General features: G+C 42.8%; 1 protein-coding gene across 13 annotated transcripts in view; it reads left to right on the top strand.

Moving 5' to 3' along the window:
- The first annotated feature begins 425 nt into the window (after positions 1 to 425).
- ADAM22 (ADAM metallopeptidase domain 22) overlaps positions 426 to 25,138 on the top strand; it is a 120,020-nt gene continuing 95,307 nt past the window's right edge. For 3 of the 13 annotated variants that reach the window (XM_081931558.1, XM_081931557.1, XM_081931550.1), the window contains exons 1-3: positions 427 to 810; positions 1,304 to 1,470; positions 22,247 to 22,323. In XM_081931558.1, coding sequence (XP_081787684.1) covers positions 732 to 810; positions 1,304 to 1,470; positions 22,247 to 22,323 — 323 coding nt within the window. In that variant the 5' untranslated portion in view covers positions 427 to 731. Of the gene's footprint in view, positions 811 to 1,303; positions 1,471 to 22,246; positions 22,324 to 25,138 lie in introns of all 13 variants that reach the window. The other 10 variants (XM_081931561.1, XM_081931556.1, XM_081931552.1 and 7 more) reach the window with 6 other exon arrangements.

The raw sequence follows: 25,138 nt of genomic DNA, 5'->3' as shown, positions 1-25,138 counted from the left end.
CTGGAGCTCCCACCATCCCCTGACCATTGGCCAAGCTGGCTAGGAGGGATGGGAGTAGTAGGCCTCTCCGTCTCCTTTTCTCCCGAGGTTAAAAAAACCCAAACCTTCCTTTTTTCACAGATGATTGTCCCTTTCCTCCACCTCAGGTTGCGTCTTGTAACCTGTTGTGCAAAGAAAGGCAACCACCACGAGCGGCTTATGGTTTTCCCCCCTCGCGCGAGACAGGCGCAGTTCGAGCTTTTCACACAGGTTCCCTATCTGAGGAACTTTTGGCTCAACGAACTACATTTCCCGGGAATCCCGGCTTCTCTTCCCTCGGCTTCGCTCCTCCGAAGCGAAAGGGGGCTTTGGCGCCGACGCGCAGGCAAAAAAGCCTCTCGCTCCCTCTCCGCCTCTCCGGGCTGCTGCATGTGGGGAGCGTGTGGGGAGCGAGGGGCGGAGCTGGGAAGCCTCTGAGCTACAGCAAGCCGCCCAATGCAGTAGAAGCTCGCCGAGCGAACGGAAGCCCGTCCAGCACAATGCAGCACTGAGGCGGCGGAGGCGGCATTGGCGAGGAGGAGAGCGCGCGCCTCTCTCGCTCTCCAGGAGAAGGAGACCCCGGGAGCGGGGGGCGCCTTTCCTCTCCCCCTCCATGCCAGCCGCCGTGTGACCCGCGCTTATTGCGGGCAGGAGGGGGGAGGAGGAGGAGGAAGGACGCGCCTCCCTCCTTCCCACCCGACCGAGACCCAGCCATGCAGCCAGCGACTTCTCTGCTCTCCTTGACGCTTTGTGCCTTCGGGATGCTCTCCGGAGCCGGCTCCAGCCGCGCAGGTAAAAATAAAGAGAGAGTGGGTGGGCGTCCTCGCCTCACCTTTGCGTCGCGGCACACGGACGCTCGGCAGGGATCGCTTTGCAGGGATCTCTTGGGGGGGGGGCAGAGGGAGCCTCGGCCGGTGCAGCCGAGCAGCATCCCCAATGCTTTCCAGGGAGGCAAAGCAAGAGCGCCGCTGCATTCCGCGCGCTTGCGTGTCTCGGGGCGTGTGTGTGTGTGTGTGTTTGTTTGTGTTTAGGAAGGAGCAGGTAGCAGAGAAAGATCCAGCAAGGCGAGGCGCGAAAAGGGTCTCCCGCTAAGATGGAGCTGGGTGGGCTGGCTTCTTGCTTCCCCAGCCCTGCAATCCGGAGCGCGTGTGCCGCCTTGCTCCTCGCCGTCGCGCCCCGGAGGGTCATCTTTTGTAAATAAAAGCGATCCCGATTTGCTTGATCGTGACTGTGTCTCTTTTCTCTCCCACCTCCCCACCCTCCTCTCTCTCTCTCTTTCCCCGAGGAGACGCCTTGTTGACAGAGATGGAGCGAAGGGACGGGGATCGCTTTATGGAGAGGCAAAATATCGTCCCTTTCCGGCTGATCTATAGCACGGACGGTGGCAACGAAACTCAACACGACGTGCTCAACACCCGCATCGGCGGCGGCGGCAGCTTCGGTGGGAAGCAGGTGAGCAGCAGCAGACGGCCGTGGGGGGGGGGCAGCTTTGGCTTCCGGTGATAGTCAGAGAGAAAAGGAGAGGGCAGCCTACTCTTTGGGGTTTTCTGTTGCCCAGGAGACGTGCGCTTGGGGAAAAGGGAAGGAGGCGGAGGCGGTGGCTCCTTCCAAAACGCTAGTCCAGGTCTGATGCGCCATGCATAGAAATGACAGTCGGAGGGGAGGGAATTTTGCAATCTAGGCACAGTGGAGGTACCCGGAATGAAGTAATTGCCTTGGGAAAGGAATGGCTATTATGAAAGAACAAATCCTGCAATTTGCCTTTTCTTTTTGGAAGTCAGGTGACCCTCTTTTCTGTCCTTTGTGGAAAATGTACGCATCAGCGTAGAAATCTTGGTTTCAGCAAGATGGGTTCTGTTTTTGGCAGTATCATGGCTCTAAAAGCAATTGTAAGCAGACCACAGGGCGCTTGCTGAAAGCTTCCCCAAGTGGGTCTGATCAATAATAGCCAGTGTAGATATGCATTTCCTAACTTCCTGGCAGAATGTTGTTGTTTTTTGAATGGTTTTTAAGATTCATCTGCCATGTGCAGTATATAGTTTTAGGATTACAGGAGCATTTAAGGTTATATTTTGAATAGAAAGTTATTTCCTCCCCTCATCTGGAATGTCTTTGATAACTTAGCTTGAAAAAGTGTGCATGTCTCTGAAGGAAATTTGTCCTCTGAATCATATTTGTAACTAGTTTATTTAACTAATTTATTTACGCTGCTACCCTGTACAGACTTACCCAGGAATACAGTATGACCTATTGCATTCATTGAAACTTCTGAGTAGATATGCACAAGATTGTGCTGTAGCCAGGTAGTTGCAGTCCTAGGCACACTTAGGAGGGAGTAAGCCCCATGGAAGGCAGAGGGAATGTCTTTGTAAACATGCATTGGATTGCACTGAAAATTAACTGATTCAAGTCATTTTTTTTATTTTAAAGTCTTCTAAATGAGTCTAGAGTTTTAAGAGACTAGATTTGTGTATAGTGGTACCTCGGGTTACATACGCTTCAGGTTACGGACTCTGCTAACCCAGAAATATTACCTTGGGTTAAGAACTTTGCTTCGGAGTGAGAACAGAAATCGTGCTCCAGCGCGGCGGCGGCAGCAGGAGGCCCCATTAGCTAAAGTGGTGCTTCAGGTTAAGAACAGACCTCCAGAACGAATTAAGTACTTAACCCGAGGTACCACTGTATATTCATTTGTTTCATTCTTCTGTTTAGGGTGTGTGAGTCATTGCTTTCAGATTTTTCCATTTATCCTAAGTAGTAAGAATATAATGTCAATTACTTTTAAAGTTAGGAAAAGTAGAAAAAACCTTGAGCAACAACCATAGCTAGCAACTTGCAATCCTCTTATCAATAGACTCTGTTTTACATGAATAACTCACTCTAGTTTGTTTCAGTGTTCTGTGTGACCTGTATAATTGCAGAGCTTTTGCAAAGCAATATGCTTACTGAAACAAGAGTTGGAAAATAATTGGGGTTTGACAAATGAAAAAAAAGTTTTTAAATCAGATTTTAACTGCTTGAGCTTCATTTAATTACGCTGATGGGAATTCTGTAAGCAAAAGCTTTAATCTCAAGTTGCAGTGTTGCCTGTGGACGATGGGCAATGCATGAATAGATAGAGCTTCCCTTTGAAGTTTTCACTCTAGCAGCTCCCACTGCCAAAGAGGCAAGCCTTTGTTTCATTTAAATGGGCTTGGCTTTTCAGGTATGAGAAAATAAATACTTACTGTATTATCTTGAGTTCATTTTACAAAGTATAGAAATTAATGGTAGTTTGTATTGGATTGTTTGGGGTTCTCTTCATTGGTACTCCAGATGTTGCTGCACTACAATTCACACCATCCCTTACCCTTGGCCATGGTGGCTGGGGCTCATGAGAGTTGGAAGCCAACATCTGGAGTCTGCCATGTTGACTATCCTTGTTCAGGTATATATGGTTTCTCTGCTGATCGGTCAAATAGCTCTGCATAATTTGCACATTAGTGATCATAGTTGGTGCTCTTGGTCTGTGCATAGTTTGTGGGTTTAACAAGGTGTCCATGCCAGTGATGTGAAAAACAAACCATTATCAAAAGCTGCTGAACAAATCTCTCCTTTTCAAGGTTATCTGAAGACCCTAAAGCTTGAAACACCAATACAGTCACAAACGCAGCTCAGTTGCCTTACAAAACACTGTTAAATATTGTTTTCCTTCTTCTTTGCTCAGGCTGCAGCTTTCCAGAAACTATAGCTTCTAATTGGCACCTGCCTGTTGAGATATATTGTGCACTAAGTTATGTGTTCCTAAAAGCATTTCATGGTGTTTTGCAAAGTCATGCATCTCTGTAATGTCCTCGCATCATGAATGATGTGACAGATGAAATATGTATTGTCTTAATCCAAGTTTCTGTTTTGCTGCATTTTTTTAAGAACTCTTAAAGAAAGTCACACTTTTGCTCTACTTGCTCTTACAAAAGTAACTATACAAATAAGCCCATATTGTCAGTTGAAAACATTTTTAGTCCATCCTTTTTATTTTATTTTTAAAACATGAGTGAGAGAGAATTGGTGATAGTAAAAATATGAAGGGTAAAACGTGTTTTATTTTGCTTATATTGTATTTTAATTTAGGTTGTAGATTCAGGTAGGTAGCAGTGTTGGTCTGAAGCAGTCAAGATATGTATAAAAATAAAAATAAAATTGTCCAGTAGCACCTTAGAGACCAATTAAGTTTGTTCTGGGTATAAGCTTTCGTGTGCATGCACACTTCTTCTTAATTTAGGTTGTGTTCAGGATAGAATGAACTGCCCCATTTTGAAAATCATTTATTTACAGAGCAGGCATGGGTACTGTCATTTTCACAGTTAAAATATGGTTTGTAATGAAATAGACTCAAACTAAGGCTGTCATCCCAAATCATGGGCCAGGTAGCTCACATGTGCTGTGAATTGCCTAAAAAAGGGATGCGGGTGGCTCTGTGGTCTAAACCACTGAGCCTCTTGGGCTTGCGAATCAGAAGGTCAGTGGTTCAAATCTGCTCAGCAAGGTGAGCTCCCGTTGCTCTGTCCCAGCTTCTGCCAACCTAGCAGTTTGAAAGCATACCAGTGCAAGTAAATAAATAGGTACTGCTGCTGCGGAAACTTAAACGGAGTTTCCATGCACTCTGGCACTTGTCACGGTGTTCGGTTATGCCAGAAGCAGTTTAGTCATGCTGGCCACATGACCCAAAAAGCTGTCTGTGGACAAACGCCGGCTCCTTCGGCCTGAAGCAAGATGAGTACCTCACCCCATAGTTGCCTTTGACTGGACTTAACCGTCTAGGGGTGTTTTGCCTTTTTACTTATCTGCATTGCCTAATGCTGTGTACTTGGAGAGACAGTTTGGTTTGTCTTTTCCTGCACAGATGCAAGGTTGTTAAGCAAGTTTTATTACTTTAGGTCTAACAAGTGTCCAGAACTATGAGAGCTGGTAGTTACTCAGCAATATGTTGTTTTCATGTGAGATTGAAAGTAAATGCCCATTCTGTTTTTAGGCAGAGTTGTAATTATTCATAATCTGAGAACTGATGATGCTTTAAAACTCAGGTATTTCCGTGGTATAAAATAGGAGCAGAAGATGTCACATATGAGCTCAGCGGATGTTCCCAGTGAAATGCAACATAGTGCCTCCTGGATCCTAGTACCTGTGATGACCTTCTTGTCCATAATTCCTTACTGTGCAATTCATTGATAATACCCCAGAAGCCAGGGCTGATGGGAGTTGAAGTCCAACAGCATCTGGTGGATTACAGGTCTCCCCACCTGGTGTAGAAGGTATGTTACATCTTAGCCATTGTGTCTGATAGTCAAGCAAATAAGGAGGGTGGTAGGGGCATCATATTTGTTGCAGTTATAATGGGAGGTGGAAGGGTGGGGTCTTCGCCTTCTAAGTGCTGTCACCATTTCAGTTTTTCCTTGGAAGCACCAAAGCGCTGGCCCAGGTGCTGAATTTGCCAGTCACAAGAGAACGGCAATATAGACCCCTGACCAAGATGAGTACATGCTCTGGTTATCTCCAGCTTGGACTACTGCAATGCGCTCTACGTGGGGCTACATTTGAAGGTGACCCGGAAACTACAACTAATCCAGAATGTGGCAGCTAGACTGGTGACTGGGAGCGGCCGCCGAGACCATATAACACCGGTCTTGAAAGACCTACATTGGCTCCCAGTACGTTTCCGAGCACAATTCAAAGTGTTGGTGCTGACCTTTAAAGCCCTAAACGGCCTCGGTCCAGTATATCTGAAGGAGTGTCTCCTCCTCCATCGTTCTGCCCAGACACTGAGGTCCAGCTCCGAGGGCCTTCTGGCGGTTCCCTCACTGCGAGAGGCCAAGTTACAGGGAACCAGGCAGAGGGCCTTCTCGGTAGTGGCGCCCGCCCTGTGGAACGCCCTCCCATCAGATGTCAAAGTGATAAACATCTACCTGACATTCAGAAGACATCTGAAGGCAGCCCTGTTCAGGGAAGTTTTTAATATGTGACATTTTTGTGTATCTTTCATCTTTGTTGGAAGCCGCCCAGAGTGGCTGGGGAAACCCAGCCAGATGGGCGGGGTACAAATAATAATTATTATTATTATTATTATTATTATTATTATTATTATGAGCAATGCCTGTTGGTACGTGGGCCTTAGTTGTATACTGTGTTTACTGAGATTGCATAGGTTTATGTTTCCTTTTTTGTTTGTTTCAATAATAATGAAAAAGCTACCTCCTGTACTAAGGAGTGGCTTACATGAGCTGGGATTCCAATGTAATGCCCTTCAGATGTTCCACTGCAACTCCCATGAGCTCAGACAGCATGGCTCATGGTCAGGGATGATGGGAATTGTAGTCTAACAATAGCTGAAGGGAACCACATTGTCTTCCTCTGTCTTTGTGCATCAATATATTGTAGTGTTCTTCTTTTGCGCAGATATATGTTCTCTACCTTCCCATGCTACAAAGCTAAAATTTAAGTAGGGTAATGCGCATTATTCAACAGAAACACTTACGTTGTATGTGTAGAGCTGATGGACATATACCACTGAGTCATATATAATTGCTACAGTCAGTCAATATCGTATACAGATTAGGTCTGCAACTCTAATTTCCATTTTAATGAAACTTGCTGTAGCTTATACACCAACATTTAGCCTCGCCTACCTCACAGGGTTATAAGAATAAAGTGTGTATGTGTGTGAGAGAGAAATCATGTTTGTTGCCATGAGCTCATTGAAGCAAAGGCAGCATATAAATCAAATAACTCAGTAATATGAATAATGATGATATTATTTTTCAGATATGCAGCTGTAAGAAGTTTCATTTCACCTGTAGTTACTCCAGCTTGGGGGACTGTATTGGGTTTATTAGGTCAGACTCTGTAAGTGAAAGGAATTGAATCAGCCCCTCAAGTAACAAAATTAATACGAGGAGGGAAACCACAATGGAATTATGTGTACAGGAATATATTGAAACTCATGATGGTTAGAAACTTAGAAAAACCAGATAGGAAACTGGATGCCCGAGTAATGTCCACCTAACTCTATTCACCTAGCATTTGTTCTTTAGGTGATGTTTATGACCTGGTTTTATGGCGCCATTAAAAAAAGTGAGATGAGATATTTGTTTTGAATTTCTTGCAAAGGCTTGAAAGGCATGTAGATAGGCCTGCCATCTCCCGGTTCTAATCAATATTCCATTCAAAAAGCTTTAATGTTTTATGCACTCATTGCTGGAAAGTTTTATCTGTGGACCTGTACCATTAGTAATAGCCAGTTCGAGTCACTGGCCAGGAGTACTGCTTTATTCCAGCTTGATGCGGTGAATTGTAGGGGGAAATGTTGTTCTCTGGTTTATTGTTCAAATTTTGCTCGGTCCACTGTTGCTTTCCGGGAGTAAACCCAAAGCAAAAACTAATGTTCATTTCAGGGAGAGTACAGTGGTACCTCAGATTACATACGCTTCAGGTTACAGACTCCGCTAACCCAGAAATAGTACCTCGGGTTTAGAACTTTGCTTCAGGATGAGAACAGAAATCGTGCGACGGCGGCATGGCAGCAGCTGGAGGCCCCATTAGCTAAAGTGGTGCTTCAGGTTAAGAACAGTTTCAGGTTAAGAACGGACCTCCAGAACAAATTAAGTACGTAACCAGAGGTACCACTGTATTCATCACCTGCAGTTTTGGTAGAAATGCAAGCTGCATGTTCTTCAAGTTGGGACAGGAATGAGGACTCTCCTCTTTGTGCCAGGATCCTGATTGGAAGGGTGTCTGCTAGTTTGCTGTGACATACAGTGTGATTGTTAAGGACTGTAGGTCTGATGGTACAGCTAGCAGACAGGGATTGGGTTGAGTGAGGCAACACTTGGTGACTGAGTTGCCGCCTTTCTTTGGCCAGTTCACTGGGTGGATAGGCTACCGCCAGGTAACCTGTGAGTTTGCCGTCTTGTTCTGATGATTGATTAATTGTATCATTTTTTGTATTAATATGCTGTCCATCGTTTTGGGGATCTTTGGGCCTATAAGTAAACCTGAATGTAATGTATCATGTAGTCCAGCCTTGGCCAACCTGGTGTCTTCAAGATGTTTTGGACTACAGTATTAATTTCATTTGCTGAATGCGGCTGATGGGAGTTGTAGTCCAAACTGTGTGGCGGACACTAGCTTGGTGAAGCCTGATGTAGTCATTGCATTCTGATTTGAGACTTCCAATTTATATGACTGGCTGTTAGTTAGTTAGTTAGTTAGTTAGTTACAGTGGTACCTCAGGTTACATACGCTTCAGGTTACAGACTCTGCTAACCCAGAAATAGTGCTTCAGGTTAAGAACTTTGCTTCAGGATGAGAACAGAAATCGGGCTCCGGCAGCGCGGTGGCAGCAGGAGGTGCTTCAGGTTAAGAACAGTTTCAGGTTAAGTACGGACCTCTGGAACGAATTAAGTACTTAACCCGAGGTACCACTGTAGTTTGTTTGTTTATCAGTGTTCACTGAGTTTACTAGAAGCTGAGCAATTAGTCTGGCTGTTTTTTCTCGCAATTTTTTCAGTAAAGCATTTCAAATATTCCTTTATTGATATTAATTTCCCTTTATCCAAAACACTCTACTCCCTGACTCCTTAAGATCAGAGTTTATTCTGGCTGCAGAGCTGGGGATGAAAGCGCTTCCTGCACAGGAGACATAGCCAGAGAGGGTCTGATTTCTCAGATCTCTTTCACCCTGTCAGCATTCTGGGAAGTAACTGATGGCTTGGAGAGAAAAACTGACCAAGTTGGCAATAAATCTTTCATGAAACTTAGGGCAAAACAAAAGAACCGTCTGGACGAGAGCTACGATAGTCAAGAAACATCATATATAATATCCCTTGTTTAGTCTACTGCCATGTCTTTCCTGCTTTCCTGAAATAAGACAATTTAAAACAACACCCAGCACTTTCCTCAGTAAACAGTTTACAGCCTGTGAGCTGGAGAATGTCTTGATGCTACCCATTGTGGCTCAGAGACCTGTGTTTGGACTGGAATTATATTCAAATCCCCGCTGAACCAAGGGTTCGAACGCCAGATCAGAGGTGGGGAACTGTTTTCCAGACAAGCTTCCAAGGGGTGTACGGCAGTGGTGGGTGATACGATTTTAGTTCTGTATGGAAGGCTGGCTACTACACCCCACCCCACCCACTCCCTATCCTCCATACAGGCAAGCAACAGCCAGTATCAGAGTTGAAGGACATATTCCAGCCAGGCAAAAATGTTCTGGGTGCGAATCATGACCAGTGATTATTTAAATAATAAATAAAACAGGAATAATTTAACATGAATATTTCAACATATCAACAAAAAAATGAAGGATATTTATACATTGGACAGACCCCAGGAATTTTGCATCTAGGGTGAAAAAGGGTTGGTTAGAAAGGAACCCTTTCAGTGGGTTGATGTAACTGGGTGGATGTACAAAACATTAAGAAACCGCATTCTGTTTGACAAATGGAGGTTAACCATGGCTTTATACCCAGGAAGGAGAGAAAAACAATTCATTGTGCATAATGTCCTGAGAACAAAAGAAAAGCATAACTGTAACAGAGCAGAGGCCCATCTAGAAAAGTATTCTGTTCACCTAGTGGTCCAGTCAGGTGCCTATAGGAAGCTCACAGGTTCTAAAAGACAAACATGACATGGCAATACTGTTCCAGAATTGCACCACTTCAGACCGGAGGCCTTTAAGGCATGATCTAAAATGGTTTAATTGCACCCTGATGGGGGAAAATATTCATATAGTGAAAAAACTAGTATGTCCAGAAGAAGCCTATACAAGAACTCTTCTGGGAACAAATTGTTTTTATACCCTGGAACAGAGGTGGGGCAAGTCAGTCTTGGATTCCCTGCATGCGACCCGAAAAGTAAATTGCAGAAATAGTTGTGCCATCTGATGAACTGTTTCTTTAGAGAGCCCTAAACATGCATGGCTGTTTAAGAGAACCTAGGAATGAATGAATGAAGAATGCGCGATCCAAGACCTACTATATGGTTAAGGAAACTATTTGTTCAGTCTGTGGAGAGTGGATATTAAAGTGATGTTCAGAAATGCCTAAGAGTTACAGAATCAGCAAGAGTTCCCTGGCTTGATTAAGGATAAACAAATGCTGGATTGGGGCTGCCCGCAGTGTCTTTAGAGAGTGAGAGTTTCTGCAGCTGATGTGTTCATTGCCACTAGGAAATTGCAATAACGTTGTCACAGGACACTCTTAAATTTGATTCATGATGTTTACTCAAGGATGCTCAATTAGCTTCACTGTGTCTATCATTCATGGTTGGTTGAGTGTAGTTGAGAGCTTACAGTCTTACCAGTGAGATCCATTCCAAGTGCAACATTCTTTTGCCTAAAGTGATTTTAGATTGCAGGACTTTAATGTTGCTTTGAAAAACGGTGGGTGATTCCCAGAAAGGACAATTCACCTGCAGGCATGAGACCTGAGGATAGAACTACATATGATGTGGGAGCTCCTTGGTTGGAATTCCTGATGTCTTTCTATTTTTGAAAAGCAGTACGTGGGTGTTTGGAAAAGGACTGCAAGGGAAGGGGATAATTCTTTGGCTCCAATCGTCCCCCCGATGAGAAAAGTCCCTGCAGAAGAAGAAAAACTCACACGGTTTCCCATCTATAGTTAACAGTAGGGTAATATTTTGTAGGGGAAGGAGACTTGAATTGAGGCTTTGATGAAGAGGTAAACTCCCCAATAATTTTGCTTTTTTTAAAATAAAAAGAAGTACATCCAATTAGGAACCTTTTTCATACCATGCTTGGTTTGACTCTTGCTTGGCAGATTGTGTGCAAGAAACCGCATTTTGGTAGGATGTTTGATTTTGGAACTGGGATGTATAGGCTCAAGTCCTTGCTCAGCCATCACAAGATGGTCTTGCACAAATTGCTAGATCTTCCACCGTGAGGTTCCTGCAAGGCTAAAATCAGATGACCTTATGTATGTCACCCTGGAGGAATGGTAGGACATGAACGTGATAAATATAAATGGTTCCATGTCTGCCCTCCCCTCTGATTCCTTCAGTGGAAGGAACTTTCCTAGGAACATACAAAGATGGGATTGTTGGCCTATTTCACTCGCTATTCCCTGTGCCAGCCTGGAGAACCTGTGGCCCTCCAGATGTTGTTGGTCTACAACTCCTGTCATTCCCGACTAGTGCTTGAAATTATCCATGTGTGATTTGTGACTGGTGCCGGTCCAATTGTGACTATGTGGAAAACTCTGGATGCCACGTTGGCCACTAGGGAAAGCAAAATGTCAGGATCTGAAATATTTTCCTGGATGCTTGAATTAGTTTTATTCTAGGTTGTTTTATTTGATGTTTTAATGCGTTTTAAACTTTTTGAGATTTGTTCCTTAAGATATAAAGCGGTATAGAAATGGAAATAATAATAATAATAATAATGAAGAAATAAATAGTTCATGGGGGGGGGGGGAATACGGTGCCTAGACATTCCATTGTGGCGACCGCAGCCCATGTTTAAGGTTCCATTTGGCAATTACATTATATATCTGATTTTCTAACACTGTTCCTAACCATTGGGCTTGCTAGCTAGGGCTGTTGAGAGTTGGAGGCCAACAGCATCTGGAAAAAAGCGGCTTCTACATCCCTGGTTTTCACAGACTGGCAGTGGCTTTCCAGGGCTTCAGAGCAGGATCTTCTCTGGCCTGGCCTGGGTTTAAAGAACCGCAAAAAGCTACAACTTTTTCAGAATCAGCAGCATTGGTTTTAAGCTGGACTCCTGGACACCCTTACCTAGGAACAAGCCCATGAAATGTGGTAGGACATGCCGCTTAGTATACATATATGAGATTTTGTTGTTTTCTTTGGATGAAGAAGCACAGAAGATGGAACAGTTTTTGTAACAGTTATGTAGGCATAGCTGTTGTGTACTTATTCAGGTGATTTATGACTCTCCGTCCATTAAAAGCAATCCCAGAGGAGGATACAACACGAAGATATACGACACGAAGACGTAGGGTACATAATAAAATCATCTGAAATGTCAAACCACAGCAGCAATATATCAGAGTTGCATCACAGCACTGTGAGAACAGCAGGACACCTCCTCTGGTCATCTTAATCAAATGAATGAATGAATAAATAAATAAATAAATATGTCTCTACAAGATACCTAAAACCCATCAGGATTGACATCGTGTGAATATTTGCTTATTTTCCCCAATATAATATATTCTTTATACAAGAACAACAGCTGTTACGATATGTTGGAAAGCTAAAGAGAGATCCTGTGTCCCCAGTGGGATTTCAGGAGCTCAGAGTTCTCTCTGTCCCTGCCTCAAATTTATTTATTTTTGTGTGAGAGGGGGGACAGGCTGTTTCTCCCTCTCACACACTTTTGATTTCAATTCCCACCTTTGCAAGTCAGTTGTCCATTCAGGAAACCATCGGGTCACCCACCTTTTTGGACCTGTGGGCACATTTGCAAACCGGCTCTACGGTTGTGGGTACAACACTTACACACATGCTTCGCAAGCAAGCTCACACTGCTTCTTCCAAGCCTAATTTCAGCCGGGCTAGGAGAGGGAACCTTGTGGGTGCCAGGAGAGGCCTCAGTGGGGTGACCTGCTTATAAGTTTTCACATTTACAATTTAAGAATTATGGTAAGTGTTAGCACCAGTAGGCTCGTATGTCGTTTGGCATCCACTTTGTTTATATCAGGGATATGTAAATGAATTGCAGCTTTCCGGCTCATGATAAATTTATCGTGCCACCCTTGATCCCTCCTCCAGATCGCCATGCTGCCTGGGGTGGAATTTTCTAGCATTAGCAAAATGTGCATCTCATTATTGCGGTATGAGTGTTTAGATGTGGGGTTGTAAGCATTGCACTTGCATTCAGGGAGTTTGCCCTTGCAAGGGGGGAAAAGGATGCAGAAAGATTCCTGTGTGACTCAGCAGGCGGCAAAGGGCAGCAGAGTTCCAGAGAGAAGCAACGTCGGGTGATTCAGCTTCAAAAGAAAATGCATTTAGAATTAAGGTGCATGGCACCTCCGAGCACCTCCTCAAAGCTAGGAATTTGCCAGTGGAGGTCTAATGGGGCATTATAACCACTGTAGAAGGTAGCACTGGCTGCCAGCACCCTCACTCTCAGGGTTGCCCTTGGAGTCTTCAGCATGGAGGAAGAGGAGGAGAAAACTAGAATGAGTTGGTTCTGCCTGTCATTGGTTCTAGCACCACCTACTGTTGGGCCTCCTACCTTCTACCCTATCAGTTCCAGTGGTCACCAGCCACCATTGCGCTCACAGTCCCATCATGCAAAACTCCTAGTTCCCCCTCAAGCTTTCTTTAGCCAAGCAGCTTAATAGAGAGCACCTTTGTTTTGTTTTTGTTTTTTTATATTAAAGATTTTATTGTTGTTGCCATTGCTAAACAATTGGGAGTCAATGATCCTTGTTAATTTACTGCAAATCACCCAGAGATGTGCCAGTGGATCCCGTCTGCCTTGTGCCCAGTCCTGGTAGGTCACACATTCTTAGTACCGTATTTTTTGCTCTATAAGACTCACTTTTTCCCTCCTAAAAAGTAAGGGGAAATGTGTGTGCGTCTTATGGAGCGAATGCGGGCTGCGCAGCTATCCCAGAAGCCAGAACAGCAAGAGGGATCGCTGTTTTCACTGTGCAGCGATCCCTCTTGCTGTTCTGGCTTCTGAGATTCAGAATATTTTTTTTCTCGTTTTCCTCCTCCAAAAACTAGGTGCATTTTATGGTCTGGTGCATCTTATAGAGCGAAAAATACGGGTAATTTCAATTGTTTATAAACTGGTGTGCATTTTATTTTCCTTTTTTATTTTAGACTTTATTCTCAATTTGGGTTATCTCTTAGAGCTAATATAACTCTTAATTTGTGACCAGCAGTTCTATAAATAGTTCCAAGGTCGGTAAGTGAATCAGTTTTTATAGGAAGTGGACATGTTGCTTCTCCACGTAAATTGGATGTTCCAAGTACCAGATATGACTGATGGAGTGTCCATTTCTTTGTTCCATTCAATGGCCACTGCAAAATCAGCAGTGCATAGTGCAGTGCTAATATATAATTTATAATGGGTCACAAAGGTAATGACCCCTAAATTACTTCTTCGTAATCTTAATGCATATGAGGGTTGAATAATTTACAGCTTGGGCAGGAAGACCCACCTGAGAATTATGTAGATGCTCAGTCTGCAATCCTAAACAAACTCAGCTGGGATTCACTTGTTGCCTTGCGGATGTTCTCTGTATAATATATGGCATAGGGATATAAGAAGCTGTCTCACACCAATTCAGACCAACTGGTCCATGTACTTCAGTATTGTCTACACTGATTGGTAGTAGCTCTCAAGGATTTTAGGCAAGGGTATCCGCCAGCCCTTCCTGGAGAGGCTGGGGACTGAACCTAGGATCTTATGTGTGGAAAGCAGTTGCTGTGCCGCTAAGCTATGGCCCCACCAATCTATGGTAATACAGTAAACTACACAATGCAAAATAATCTAAAAAGCAGCATTAAAACGGCCCGTATAAAACAGAAACTACTACTACTACTACCACTACTTTTATTGTTTATATGCCACCCAGCTGACCGTTGCCCCGGCCGCTCTGGGCGGTTCCCAACAGAAGATTTAAAACTCAGTGAAACATCAAACATTAAAAACTTCCCTATGCAGGGCTGCCTTCAGAAAGTCAGATATTTGTTCATTTCCTTGACATCTGATGGGAAGGTGTTTCATATCATAGGTGCCACTACTGAGAAGGCCCTCTGCCTGGTTCCCTGTAACTTCACTTCTCGCAGTAAAGTGGAGGCCCTTGGATCTGGACCGCAGTGTCCGGGCTAAACAATGGTATGTAGGACTGAAAGCTTTTAGGGCTTTAAAGGTCCACACTAACGCTTTTGATTATGCTTGTAAATGTATTGGGAACCAATGTAAATCCTTTAAGACTGGTGTCATACGGTCCTGGTGGCCACTCCTAGTCACCAGTCTAGCTGCAGCAATCTAGATTAGTTGTAGTTTTTCAGTCACCTTCAAAGGTAGCTCCACTAAAACCATACCAGCAGTCAAGATCCCAGAGTCTCACTTCTTGCAAGCCAGGAAAGCAGCGTGTTTTGTTTCTCGGATAAAAGAATATTCCAAACAGTTAAAAGAATATATCTAACTTCTGTCTCCTCATCTGAATGCTAGTAACTTCCATGACTTGCTTTTTGCCTGTCTTTTTCCTTTTCCCTGTTTAATTGCAGACAATACACTTGCAATAAAAGAGAACATTTGATTTTATTTTTTATGGAAAATAAATAATAACAATTACTTACATAGATAGGATCATACCTATAATTAATTTGCCACGCTTTGCACAGTGCTTTCTTTCTCCATTGTTTCTGCACAGTATTTCAAATGCTATAGCTATAATACCATCCCTGCCTGCATTGTCCAAGGACTGCACCCTGTAGATCAGCTTTCACCAACATGGTGCCCTCCAGATATTTTGCTAGGACTGATGAGAGATATGGTCCAAAACGACTGGAGGGCAGAAGCTTGTAAAAAGTTGATCTTGATTGCAGAAGTGCTTGGAGGTCTGTGGCTGCTTATTTCTCTTTGGTTGCAAAACAGAAAAATTGTTGACAGATGGCAGCATTTTCTCCTTCCAGCAGCACCCCAATAATCTCCTGCTCTTGCTTTGCAAAGGTGTTGGAGCTGGTGTAGCTCCCACATTAGCTTATCCTCATGATCACGGTGCATTGCTTGCAACAGCTACGATTGGATTTCTAGAGGTTCTTCCCTCCCAGCTCTGGTTTTTAATGGTGTGTAATATTTTGTGTTGCCTGATCACCTCATCTGTCTCCTGAGAAATCTCTATGTGGGACAAGAAGCTACAGTTAGAACTGGATATGTAACAACTGATTGGTTCAAAATTGGGAAAGGAGTACGATAAGGCTGTATATTGTCTCCCTGCTTATTTAACTTATATGCAGAATTCATCATGCGAAAGGCTGGGCTGGATGAATCCCTAGCCAGAATTAAGATTGCCGGAAGAAATATCAACAACCTCAGATATGCAGATGACACAACCTTGATGGTAGAAAGTGAGGAGGAATTAAAGAACCTTTTAATGAGGGTGAAAGAGGAGAGTGCAAAATATGGTTTGAATCTCAACATCAAAAAAACGAAGATCATGGCCACTGGTCCCATCACCTCCTGGCAAATAGAAGGGGAAGAAATGGAGGCAGTGAGAGATTTTACTTTCTTGGGCTCCATGATCACTGCAGATGGTGACAGCAGCCACGAAATTAAAAGACGCCTGCTTCTTGGGAGAAAAGCAATGACAAACCTAGACAGCATCTTAAAAAGCAGAGACATCACCTTGCCAACAAAGGTCCGCATAGTGAAAGCTATGGTTTTCGCAGTAGTGATGTATGGAAATGAGAGCTGGATCATGAAGAAGGCTGATCACCGAAGAATTGATGCTTTTGAATTCTGGTGTTGGAGGAGACTCTTGAGAGTCCCACGGACTGTAAGAAGATCAAACCAATCCATTCTTAAGGAAATCAGCCCTGAGTGCTCATTGGAAGGGCAGATCCTGAAGCTGAGACTCCAATATTTTGGCCACCTCATGAGAAGGGAAGACTCCCTGGAAAAGACCCTGATATTGGGAAAGATGGAGGGCACAAGGAGAAGGGGAGGACAGAGGATGAGATGGTTGGACAGTGTTCTCGAAGCTACGAACATGAGTTTGACCAAACTGTGGGAGGCAGTGGAAGACAGGAGTGCCTGGCGTGCTCTGGTCCATGGGGTCACGAAGAGTCGGAAATGACTAAACAACAACAACAACAAATATTTTGTGTTATCTGTTAGCTTGCTGTTACCCACCCCAAGCCTATAGGGACCAAATGAGCTGGAAGTGGGTGGCCCATTGGGTTCACTCCACATATTGTTGGACTACAGCTCCCAAGAGCCCCAGCCAGCTTGGTCAGTGGTCAGGGATTCTGGGAGCTGTAGTCCAGCAAGAGCTGAGCTGAGACACCACATTGGCTATGCTAGAAGTTTAAATGCAGATGTTTGTGCTCCAGGAGAAGGAATGAAACTGTTTACATTTTGATCATTCCCTCTTTTAACCCTCTTAAGCATCTTTGAACTTACAGAGAGGCTTCCTTTATGTGAGAATAAATTTTTAATCCTTTCTTTGTAAGTTAGATTTGCTAGAACTACTGTCTTCCTTCTTGCCCTAGGCAGGGTTCTCTTGAGGACAATAGCAGCGTTTTAGGGGTGCGCGTGTGTATGTGCTGGAGAAGGTCTCTGCCACAGATTACAGAGGATTCAAGAATAGGTTCCTGCTCTGAGTATTGCCTACTAGAGCTGCAATACTTGTCTTCATTTTTTTCTCCTTTCGGTTAGTGCTGATTCAACAGAGAATTCTCTTTCCTTGTTTACTGCAGCTGGGTATTGTATTGCTGGGTTGATTGAATAATTTGCTTACTCCATTAAAAAAAAAGAATCCTGAAAGAAAGGTCCTCATAAATGCTTGAACGTTGTTGGATGGAAGGTTCTCATAAATGCTTTAAAATATTCATTGAAATATTTATGATCTTTTTTATAATGTTAAATATATCTAATAAGTAGAATTTCATGTTTCCTTCTTTATATTTGCTGGACAATTTTCTTATATATAATAATTTTCCATAATAAAAATGCTTAAATGTTCAGTTTTAGAGCGTTTTGATTCAGGCTGAAATCCTGTGTGCATTTTACAAGGCAGTAAACTTTTTGAACTCAATGGAACTTAATTTGTGAATAAAGCATGCATATGATCAAGCTGTATGAATATTTATATACTTCAAAGACTTGGAAATTTTCTGTGTTCAAAATGGGCTTCCCTTAACTTTATATAACTGAAATGTTTGATGGCGGGGTGCAGATACCTCTGTCCTATGTAGTTGGAGTCAGTGCCGTAGCATGGGTTGCCAGTGCTTGGGGCTGCATGGAGGGTTGGGTGGGTTGGAGGGAAACAGATGGAATACCCATGTGCATTCAACTGCTGCCCTAAGATGCCTGCATCACTCAGGAGGTTGCGGCCTCAGAGTCATTATTTTTTCTGCAGAAGTCACTTCCTGGTTTGTATGGAGAAGCCATTTTCAGAGGAGTCCGGCAATGGTAGCTGTCCAACACAGGGTTTTGAAATTTTGCACTCCTAACAAATTTTGCACCTGGGGCAACCGCCCCAGTGTTCTCTCCACGCAACTTCACTGGTTTGAATGTAGCCTGCTGTTCACCTATGGCTCCACCCAAATTTTCTCTAGGAAATGTGGCCCCAGAAGCTGTGGCTTATAAAGGTTCCTTATCCTGAGTATAGAAACAGTGAGCTCAAGGTTTTCCATTCCAGGCTGACTTTGTGTTAAGGAAACCCTTTGTGTTACCTGGAGAGTTTGCATTCACTTCATGGAGAAATGTGGGCGTCAACTGATTTGAGCCTCATGTGGAAAATGCCTTTAGTTTCAAAGACTCTTTGCTGTTAATCTCTACCTTTTGTGTTGTCAGAAGCACTTGACAAGGATGAAGTTGTGGTGTCTCCCATATGTTCCATTAGCAGCTGTGGTGGTGATATATTCGAGAACCTCTTCTGGATTAGTTCAGCATGACCGTGTTGAATGTGTGCAGTTGGCTATGTGGTGATAGGTACTACATGGGATGTTGTGAAACAGTGATTTCTCATAGTGTTTGAAACTTGTGGGCAGACTCTTCACAATGACCAAACTTACCAGGGAAAGCAGGAAATGTGATATCACCAGGAACGGAGCAAGGAGTGATCCTTTTTCAAACAAGCAAGCACAAGCTATAGTTTGTCAGTTATTTTCTTTAAAAGAAATTTTATTAAGACTTCTCATAATGCAACAAACAAACAAACAAACAAACAAACAAACAAAACAAACAAAGAAAAAAGAAAGACGAAAAAGAATTAGAAGAATGCGAAGTCTTCTCTCACAGGTATATCTCAACTTTTCTCCCAGACAAACAAACAAAAAAGCGAGCCCTCTCACCTATCCCTTTCTTTCCCCAGCCTCTCTGATGTAATTGCTCATTTTCTGTTACCCACAAATTAACACTGAGGCACCAGTTAGGTAAGAAGAATTATGTTTGTTTTAGGTGCCAGGCAGTAACTCATGGACGCTAGCATGTGTGGGGCGCAGGCAGGATGCGGGGGAGAGCGCATGAACATGTGGCTTGTCCCCAGGCCTGCAAACCATAGGAACATAGGAATCTGCCCTATACTGAGGCAAAACATTGGTCCATCTAGCTCAGTACTGTCTACTACACTGACTGCAGCAGCTCTCCAGGGCTTCAGGCTTTCTCAGACATACCTGGAAAGGTTGGAGATTGAACCTGTATGGAAGCCATGTGCTGATTGGGAGAACTGGAAATGCTATCTGTGAATCAAAGCAGTGGAAGAGGAGCCTGGGGCTTTAGAAATGGCAGCTAAGAAAAAGCAGCAGCCTGCTGGATCAGATTTAAGCTCCATTGAGTCTGCCATCTTGGGTTCCCAAAAGTGGCTTGCCAGATGCCTATGGGAAGCTCACAAGCAGCCCATGATGGCAACAGCACTCTCCTGCTTGTGATCCCAGCAACTGGTACTCAGAAGTGTGTGCTTGAACTTGGAGGGCATGTTTAGCCATTGTGCCTAATACCTGTTGATTGGTCTGTCCTGAATTTGCAGAATTCTAGAGTTCTTACCATGTACTTTCTCTTTTTTGCCCAGAATCTGTTTCCATATCTTGCTTGGAAATAGCAAACATTTTGTTAGTGTATGCTGACTATTACAGAAAGTTCACTGCTCTTTTGGGTAGTAAGATGATGTGTACCAGTAAGAAGACACACACACACACACGGCATCTAAATGTGATGTTCCTCCTTAGTCATAAGCAGAAATTAGAATATTACATTTTCGAAACATGAGCAAGGTATGTCTTGAGCACATTTTGAGCAGAAACGTAAGCTTACCCATAGTGGCTATAGTTCTCTTTTTGACTGTATTCGGTAGATCTTCTGTAATGTTTCCTTTTTACTTCTGATGTGTTTGGAGGGATCTAATCTCCATACTCTTGAGTATGATCAAGGTGGAATCTAGACACATATAAAAAAAACGCTGTGAAAATGCTTAAACAAACAAACAAACACTGTTTGAAAAATATATTGAATTTACCATGGCTCACCCTTGCCATCTAGTGCCACATTTGTATAATGCACTTTACAACACACTTAAAACGTTTCATTTGCAGCTGTATAGCTGATTCCTTAGTCAGAAATAACCCATAATAACTTCCTTACTGTCTCGTACTCAAGGTTCATCTCTTCAAACACGTTGACTAAGCACTTGTTCCCAAGCAGTCAGTGCTTCTCAGTTGCCAATGTCAAAACAGACATTGGTATAATTGGCAAGCCACAATGGGCTCCTTCCTCATTAAAATGAGGATTTTGTTCATAAAGACTTCCATACAGGCTTCAACTAGCAGTCTTTTAAGCGAAGCAGCCATGTTTGGTCAAATAACCCTCTAATTTACCGACAAGTGAGAGTCAGCCAGAAAGCCTTTCCAGAAATACTTAACTATGCAGTAGTTCTTGGAATTGGGCCATTTCCTTCTCCCATGCCTCACTTCTTCCTCTTTATAAAAATTCCTTCTAAATATTTCCCATGGCTTTGTTTTTTTCAGCACAGTACATGTCTTTAAGAATGTGTCAGATTGTATTTTGCCTGGAAAACCATAGAGAATGCTTACTGCCTTTTCTCCCCCTCTGTTGTGTGCTGAAGTATAATACATATGTACTTTATCTGTACAGCCAGTCAAGGCCGACCCTGCTGTTAGACAGTGTGAAGTGCCTGCCTCAGGCAGCAGATATTGTAAGGCAGCAATGGCATCAGTTGCAACTTAATGACTGATTCTTCTGAACTGGTTGAAGTGAGATTCAGTATCAGTACAAATATGATAAAAGAACCTCTTGGCGATTGTCCATATACAGAACAATTATCTGGGATCTTGCTTTTACCATATTTTTTTCTCTATAAGACTCACTTTTTCCCTCCTAAAAAGTAAGAGGGAATGTGTGTGCGTCTTATGGAGCGAATGCAGGCTGCGCAGCTATCCCAGAAGCCAGAACAGCAAGAGGGATTGCTGCTTTCACTGTGCAGTGATCCCTCTTGCTGTTCTGGCTTCTGAGATTCAGAATATTTTTTTCATGTTTTCCTCCTCCAAAAACTAGGTGCGTCTTATGGTCTGGTGCGTCTCATAGAGCGAAAAATATGGTATCTCATAAATTGGGCCATTTGCACAAAGCATGCATAAGCAGCCATATAGACTTTTTGTAGAGGGAAGTTACTAGGGATAACCTGTACATGAGCCATTGGGGCAGATGAAAAGCTTCCTAGCTGTGCCTACAAGGACATGACATACGAGTTTCTTTGTGAAAATATAAAAACTGCTAAATCCAGCTCTCTCACCCAGTGCTTTTAATTATTTTTATTTCAGAACCATACATATTACAAGCATATACAATTTCAGTGTATAGAAGAAAAATGACATTAATCAATTAATTCTTATTGATTAATTCACTAGCAACCTCAAACCTGTCATTGCTTGGGAAGTCAAAGGGGGGGGGACACCTTTGTGGTTTTGAGAAAGTTCAGTCTGCCATCTTTATACAGAGTTGTGTCTAATTGTATCCAAACATAGACAGAAAACTACTGCTTGATCTTGGAAGCATCATGTGAAATTTTGTTGTGATATCTTAGTAGGGATCCAAATGTACAGCAGCAGGCAACTTCCCAAAATATATTGTAGGTAATTGCTTTAATCATTAATCATTGTTCCCAGTATTCTTTGTGGGCAGCCATGCCCTTTGAAATGGGCAATAACACTGAGATTGGTTTGTACAGTAAATAGCCCCCATCTGGGACAGCAAAACTGAGAGAACTATTTCCTCATCTGTAAAGGATGTTAAATGTGCCAGAATTAGTAATCCCTGTATAAGGTGGTATAGTCAGCTCTTTATGCTGCTCTACAAAACCTCACATTCCCATGGGAAAAAAAAATCAGCTCAATTATCCTTAAATGTGCCTCAGTATGTTTGTGCTAGTGCGAAGTATATATTTTTTCCTGTCGTGAATTTAAAAGAATGCATTGGTTGAATGCTAATCCATTTCACTTTTTTTAAACATTGCAGTCCACTCATATTGCCCGAGCCAGCTTCCAAGTTGATGCCTTTGGATCTTCTTTCATCCTGGATGTAGAGCTAAACCAGTAAGTATATAAATATTTTAATTGATATTTGATTTGCATATTTGTTTCCCCCACCCTTTAGCATTTATGCAATGTATTTTGATATTTTCCAATATTGCTTAATGCTGCTTAGTATTATCTCACTCTTAAAAGGAAAAATACTCTCCGAAGTACACATTCTTGTGTGCTCGGATCCTGGACTATCACCCCCTAGTCATTTCCTTCCCACTAGTACTGAGCTGGCTTATCGTGATGGGAACAAGTTGTTTTTTCACTTCCATTTTTCATTAACCCCAGATTTCTACCTTACCCCCAACATGTGGTTAATCTTATCTGTAGTTTGTCTGTGGAAAGCCATCTTCAAATCATAGGTCACAAAGCTGGCTTGTTTCAACAAACTATCCTTAAGAATAATCAGAGTTTTAGGGTTTGAGCATAGTGCTCTAAACTATTGTTAATTTAAAAAATCAGCCTTGTTGCTATCACGATAAACCATGGTTTAGTTGGTGATTCCTCCCATCTCACTCAGCTGCCTGTTGTTTTGAAGAGACCCAATGTGCTTAGTGGTTAGAATCCTAGACTAAGACAGGGAGGACACAATTATGCAATTTTTCTGTTATCTGTGCGCTGTATTTTAACCTGAATGGCTCATAAGACCATAATAAAGTTTGACTGATATCCTGGCATTGTATTTACTGATCAAGTAAAGAAAGACATAAATATAAAAAGAGAACTGACTTACACTCAGTGGATTTGTAACTGGCTGACTGACCGAACCCAAAGGGTGCTCATCAATGGTTCCTCTGCATCCTGGAGAAGAGTGACTAGTGGGGTTCCACAGGGTTCGGTCTTGGGCCCGGTCTTATTCAACATCTTTATCAACGACTTGGATGATGGACTCAAGGGCATCCTGATCAAATTTGCAGATGACACCAAACTAGGAGGGGTGGCTAACACCCCAGAGGACAGGATCACACTTCAAAATGACCTTGACAGATTAGAGAACTGGGCCAAAACAACAAGATGAATTTTAACAGGGAAAAATGTAAAGTATTGCACTTGGGCAAAAAAAATGAGATGCACAAATACAAGATGGGTGATACCTGGCTTGAAAGCAGTACATGTGAAAAGGATCTAGGAGTTTTGGTTGACCACAAACTTGACATGAGCCAACAGTGTGACGCAGCAGCTAAAAAAGTCAATGCAATTCTGGGCTGCATCAATAGGAGTATAGCATCTAGATCAAGGGAAGTAATAGTGCCACTGTATTCTGCTCTGGTCAGATCTCACCTGGAGTACTGTGTCCAGTTCTGGGCACCACAGTTCAAGAAGGACACTGACAAACTGGAACGTGTCCAGAGGAGGGCAACCAAAATGGTCAAAGGCCTGGAAATGATGCCTTATGAGGAACGGCTAAGAGAGCTGGGCATGTTTAGCCTGGAGAAGAGGAGGTTAAGGGGTGATATGATAGCCATGTTCAAATATATAAAAGGATGTCACATAGAGGAGGGAGAAAGGTTGTTTTCTGCTTCTCCAGAGAAGCGGACACGGAGCAATGGATCCAAACTACAAGAAAGAAGATTCCACCTAAACATTAGGAAGAACTTCCTGACAGTAAGAGCTGTTCGACAGTGGAATTTGCTGCCAAGGAGTGTGGTGGAGTCTCCTTCTTTGGAGGTCTTTAAGCAGAGGCTTGACAACCATATGTCAGGAGTGCTCTGATGGTGTTTCCTGCTTGGCAGGGGGTTGGACTCGATGGCCCTTGTGGTCTCTTCCAACTCTATGATTCTATGATTCTACATGTTCATAGCATTGTCAACTCAGCTCTTCATTTAAGTTACATCTCTCCTCAGACTAAAAAGAAGAAAACTAGTGATATATGTACCTGAATAGTTGATCCCTGTATGAATTACATTGGCTTAAAACAGAAACAGCAAATATTTCCTTTGTTAAGAGAATCTAAAAACAAATAATGAATTTATTTCAGTTTTTCGGAACCACATACATTATCACTGTCCATTATATCAGTTTCAGACATAGAGAGAAAGAATTCAGTGAATACCTAAGTGAAGCTTGATTTTTCATTATTCATAATCAAATTTCAGAATGTCCACTGCTAAATTGCTTGCTCTGTTGTGCATAGTGAAAGTATTTTGAAAAAATACCAGTTGCTCATATTTTGCATGGTATGAAAAAATTGACTTAGAAAACAAGCAACTGCTGTGTGATCTGTGAAAAGTTTGATTTTTAAAAAATTCTGTTGGTGAGGAATCCCAGTCCTTACTTAGTGAAAACAGACATACGTATTAGTTGAAGAAGTACAAATGATGTTTTGTACCAGATGCGAGATTTGGACTCTGGGTTGAAGGATATGCATTTTCTGGGTTTAATGTAAAGCACATGCAAGGCTGAGTGAGAGCCAGATATCTTATCTTTATCAATGCATTTTTACATATGTGGAGCAGATGAGGGTCCTCTCCTAGATGTCCATTGATTTAGTGCCTGTGATTTGGGGCTGGTTGTAGATTTGCTGCTGCTCTTGCAGGGGTGAAACACTTAAATCTTGCAAGGAAACAGATGTGGGTGAGGGATTTTAATTAGGCTACAACTTCTCAAGATAATCAGATGCATCTGGACTCCAGAATAACTTGACCTGGTGGTTCACATATGCAGCAAATTGATCCAAGGGAACGGAGAGAACCACATTTGTGATGCCGGGGGGAAAAAACGTAAAACAGTGCCTCTTGTTATTGAAAAACAAAAGTACAACGAAAATACATGAATGGATCTCAAGAGTGCTCATAAGAAGAGTCCTGCAGGATCAGGCCAATGGCCC

Source organism: Podarcis melisellensis (assembly GCF_964234715.1).
Source record: "Podarcis melisellensis genome assembly, chromosome: 12".
NCBI lineage: Eukaryota > Metazoa > Chordata > Lepidosauria > Squamata > Lacertidae > Podarcis > Podarcis melisellensis.
The sequence above is the reverse complement of the archived record's forward strand: the minus strand, read 5'-3'. Positions and strand labels throughout refer to the sequence as shown.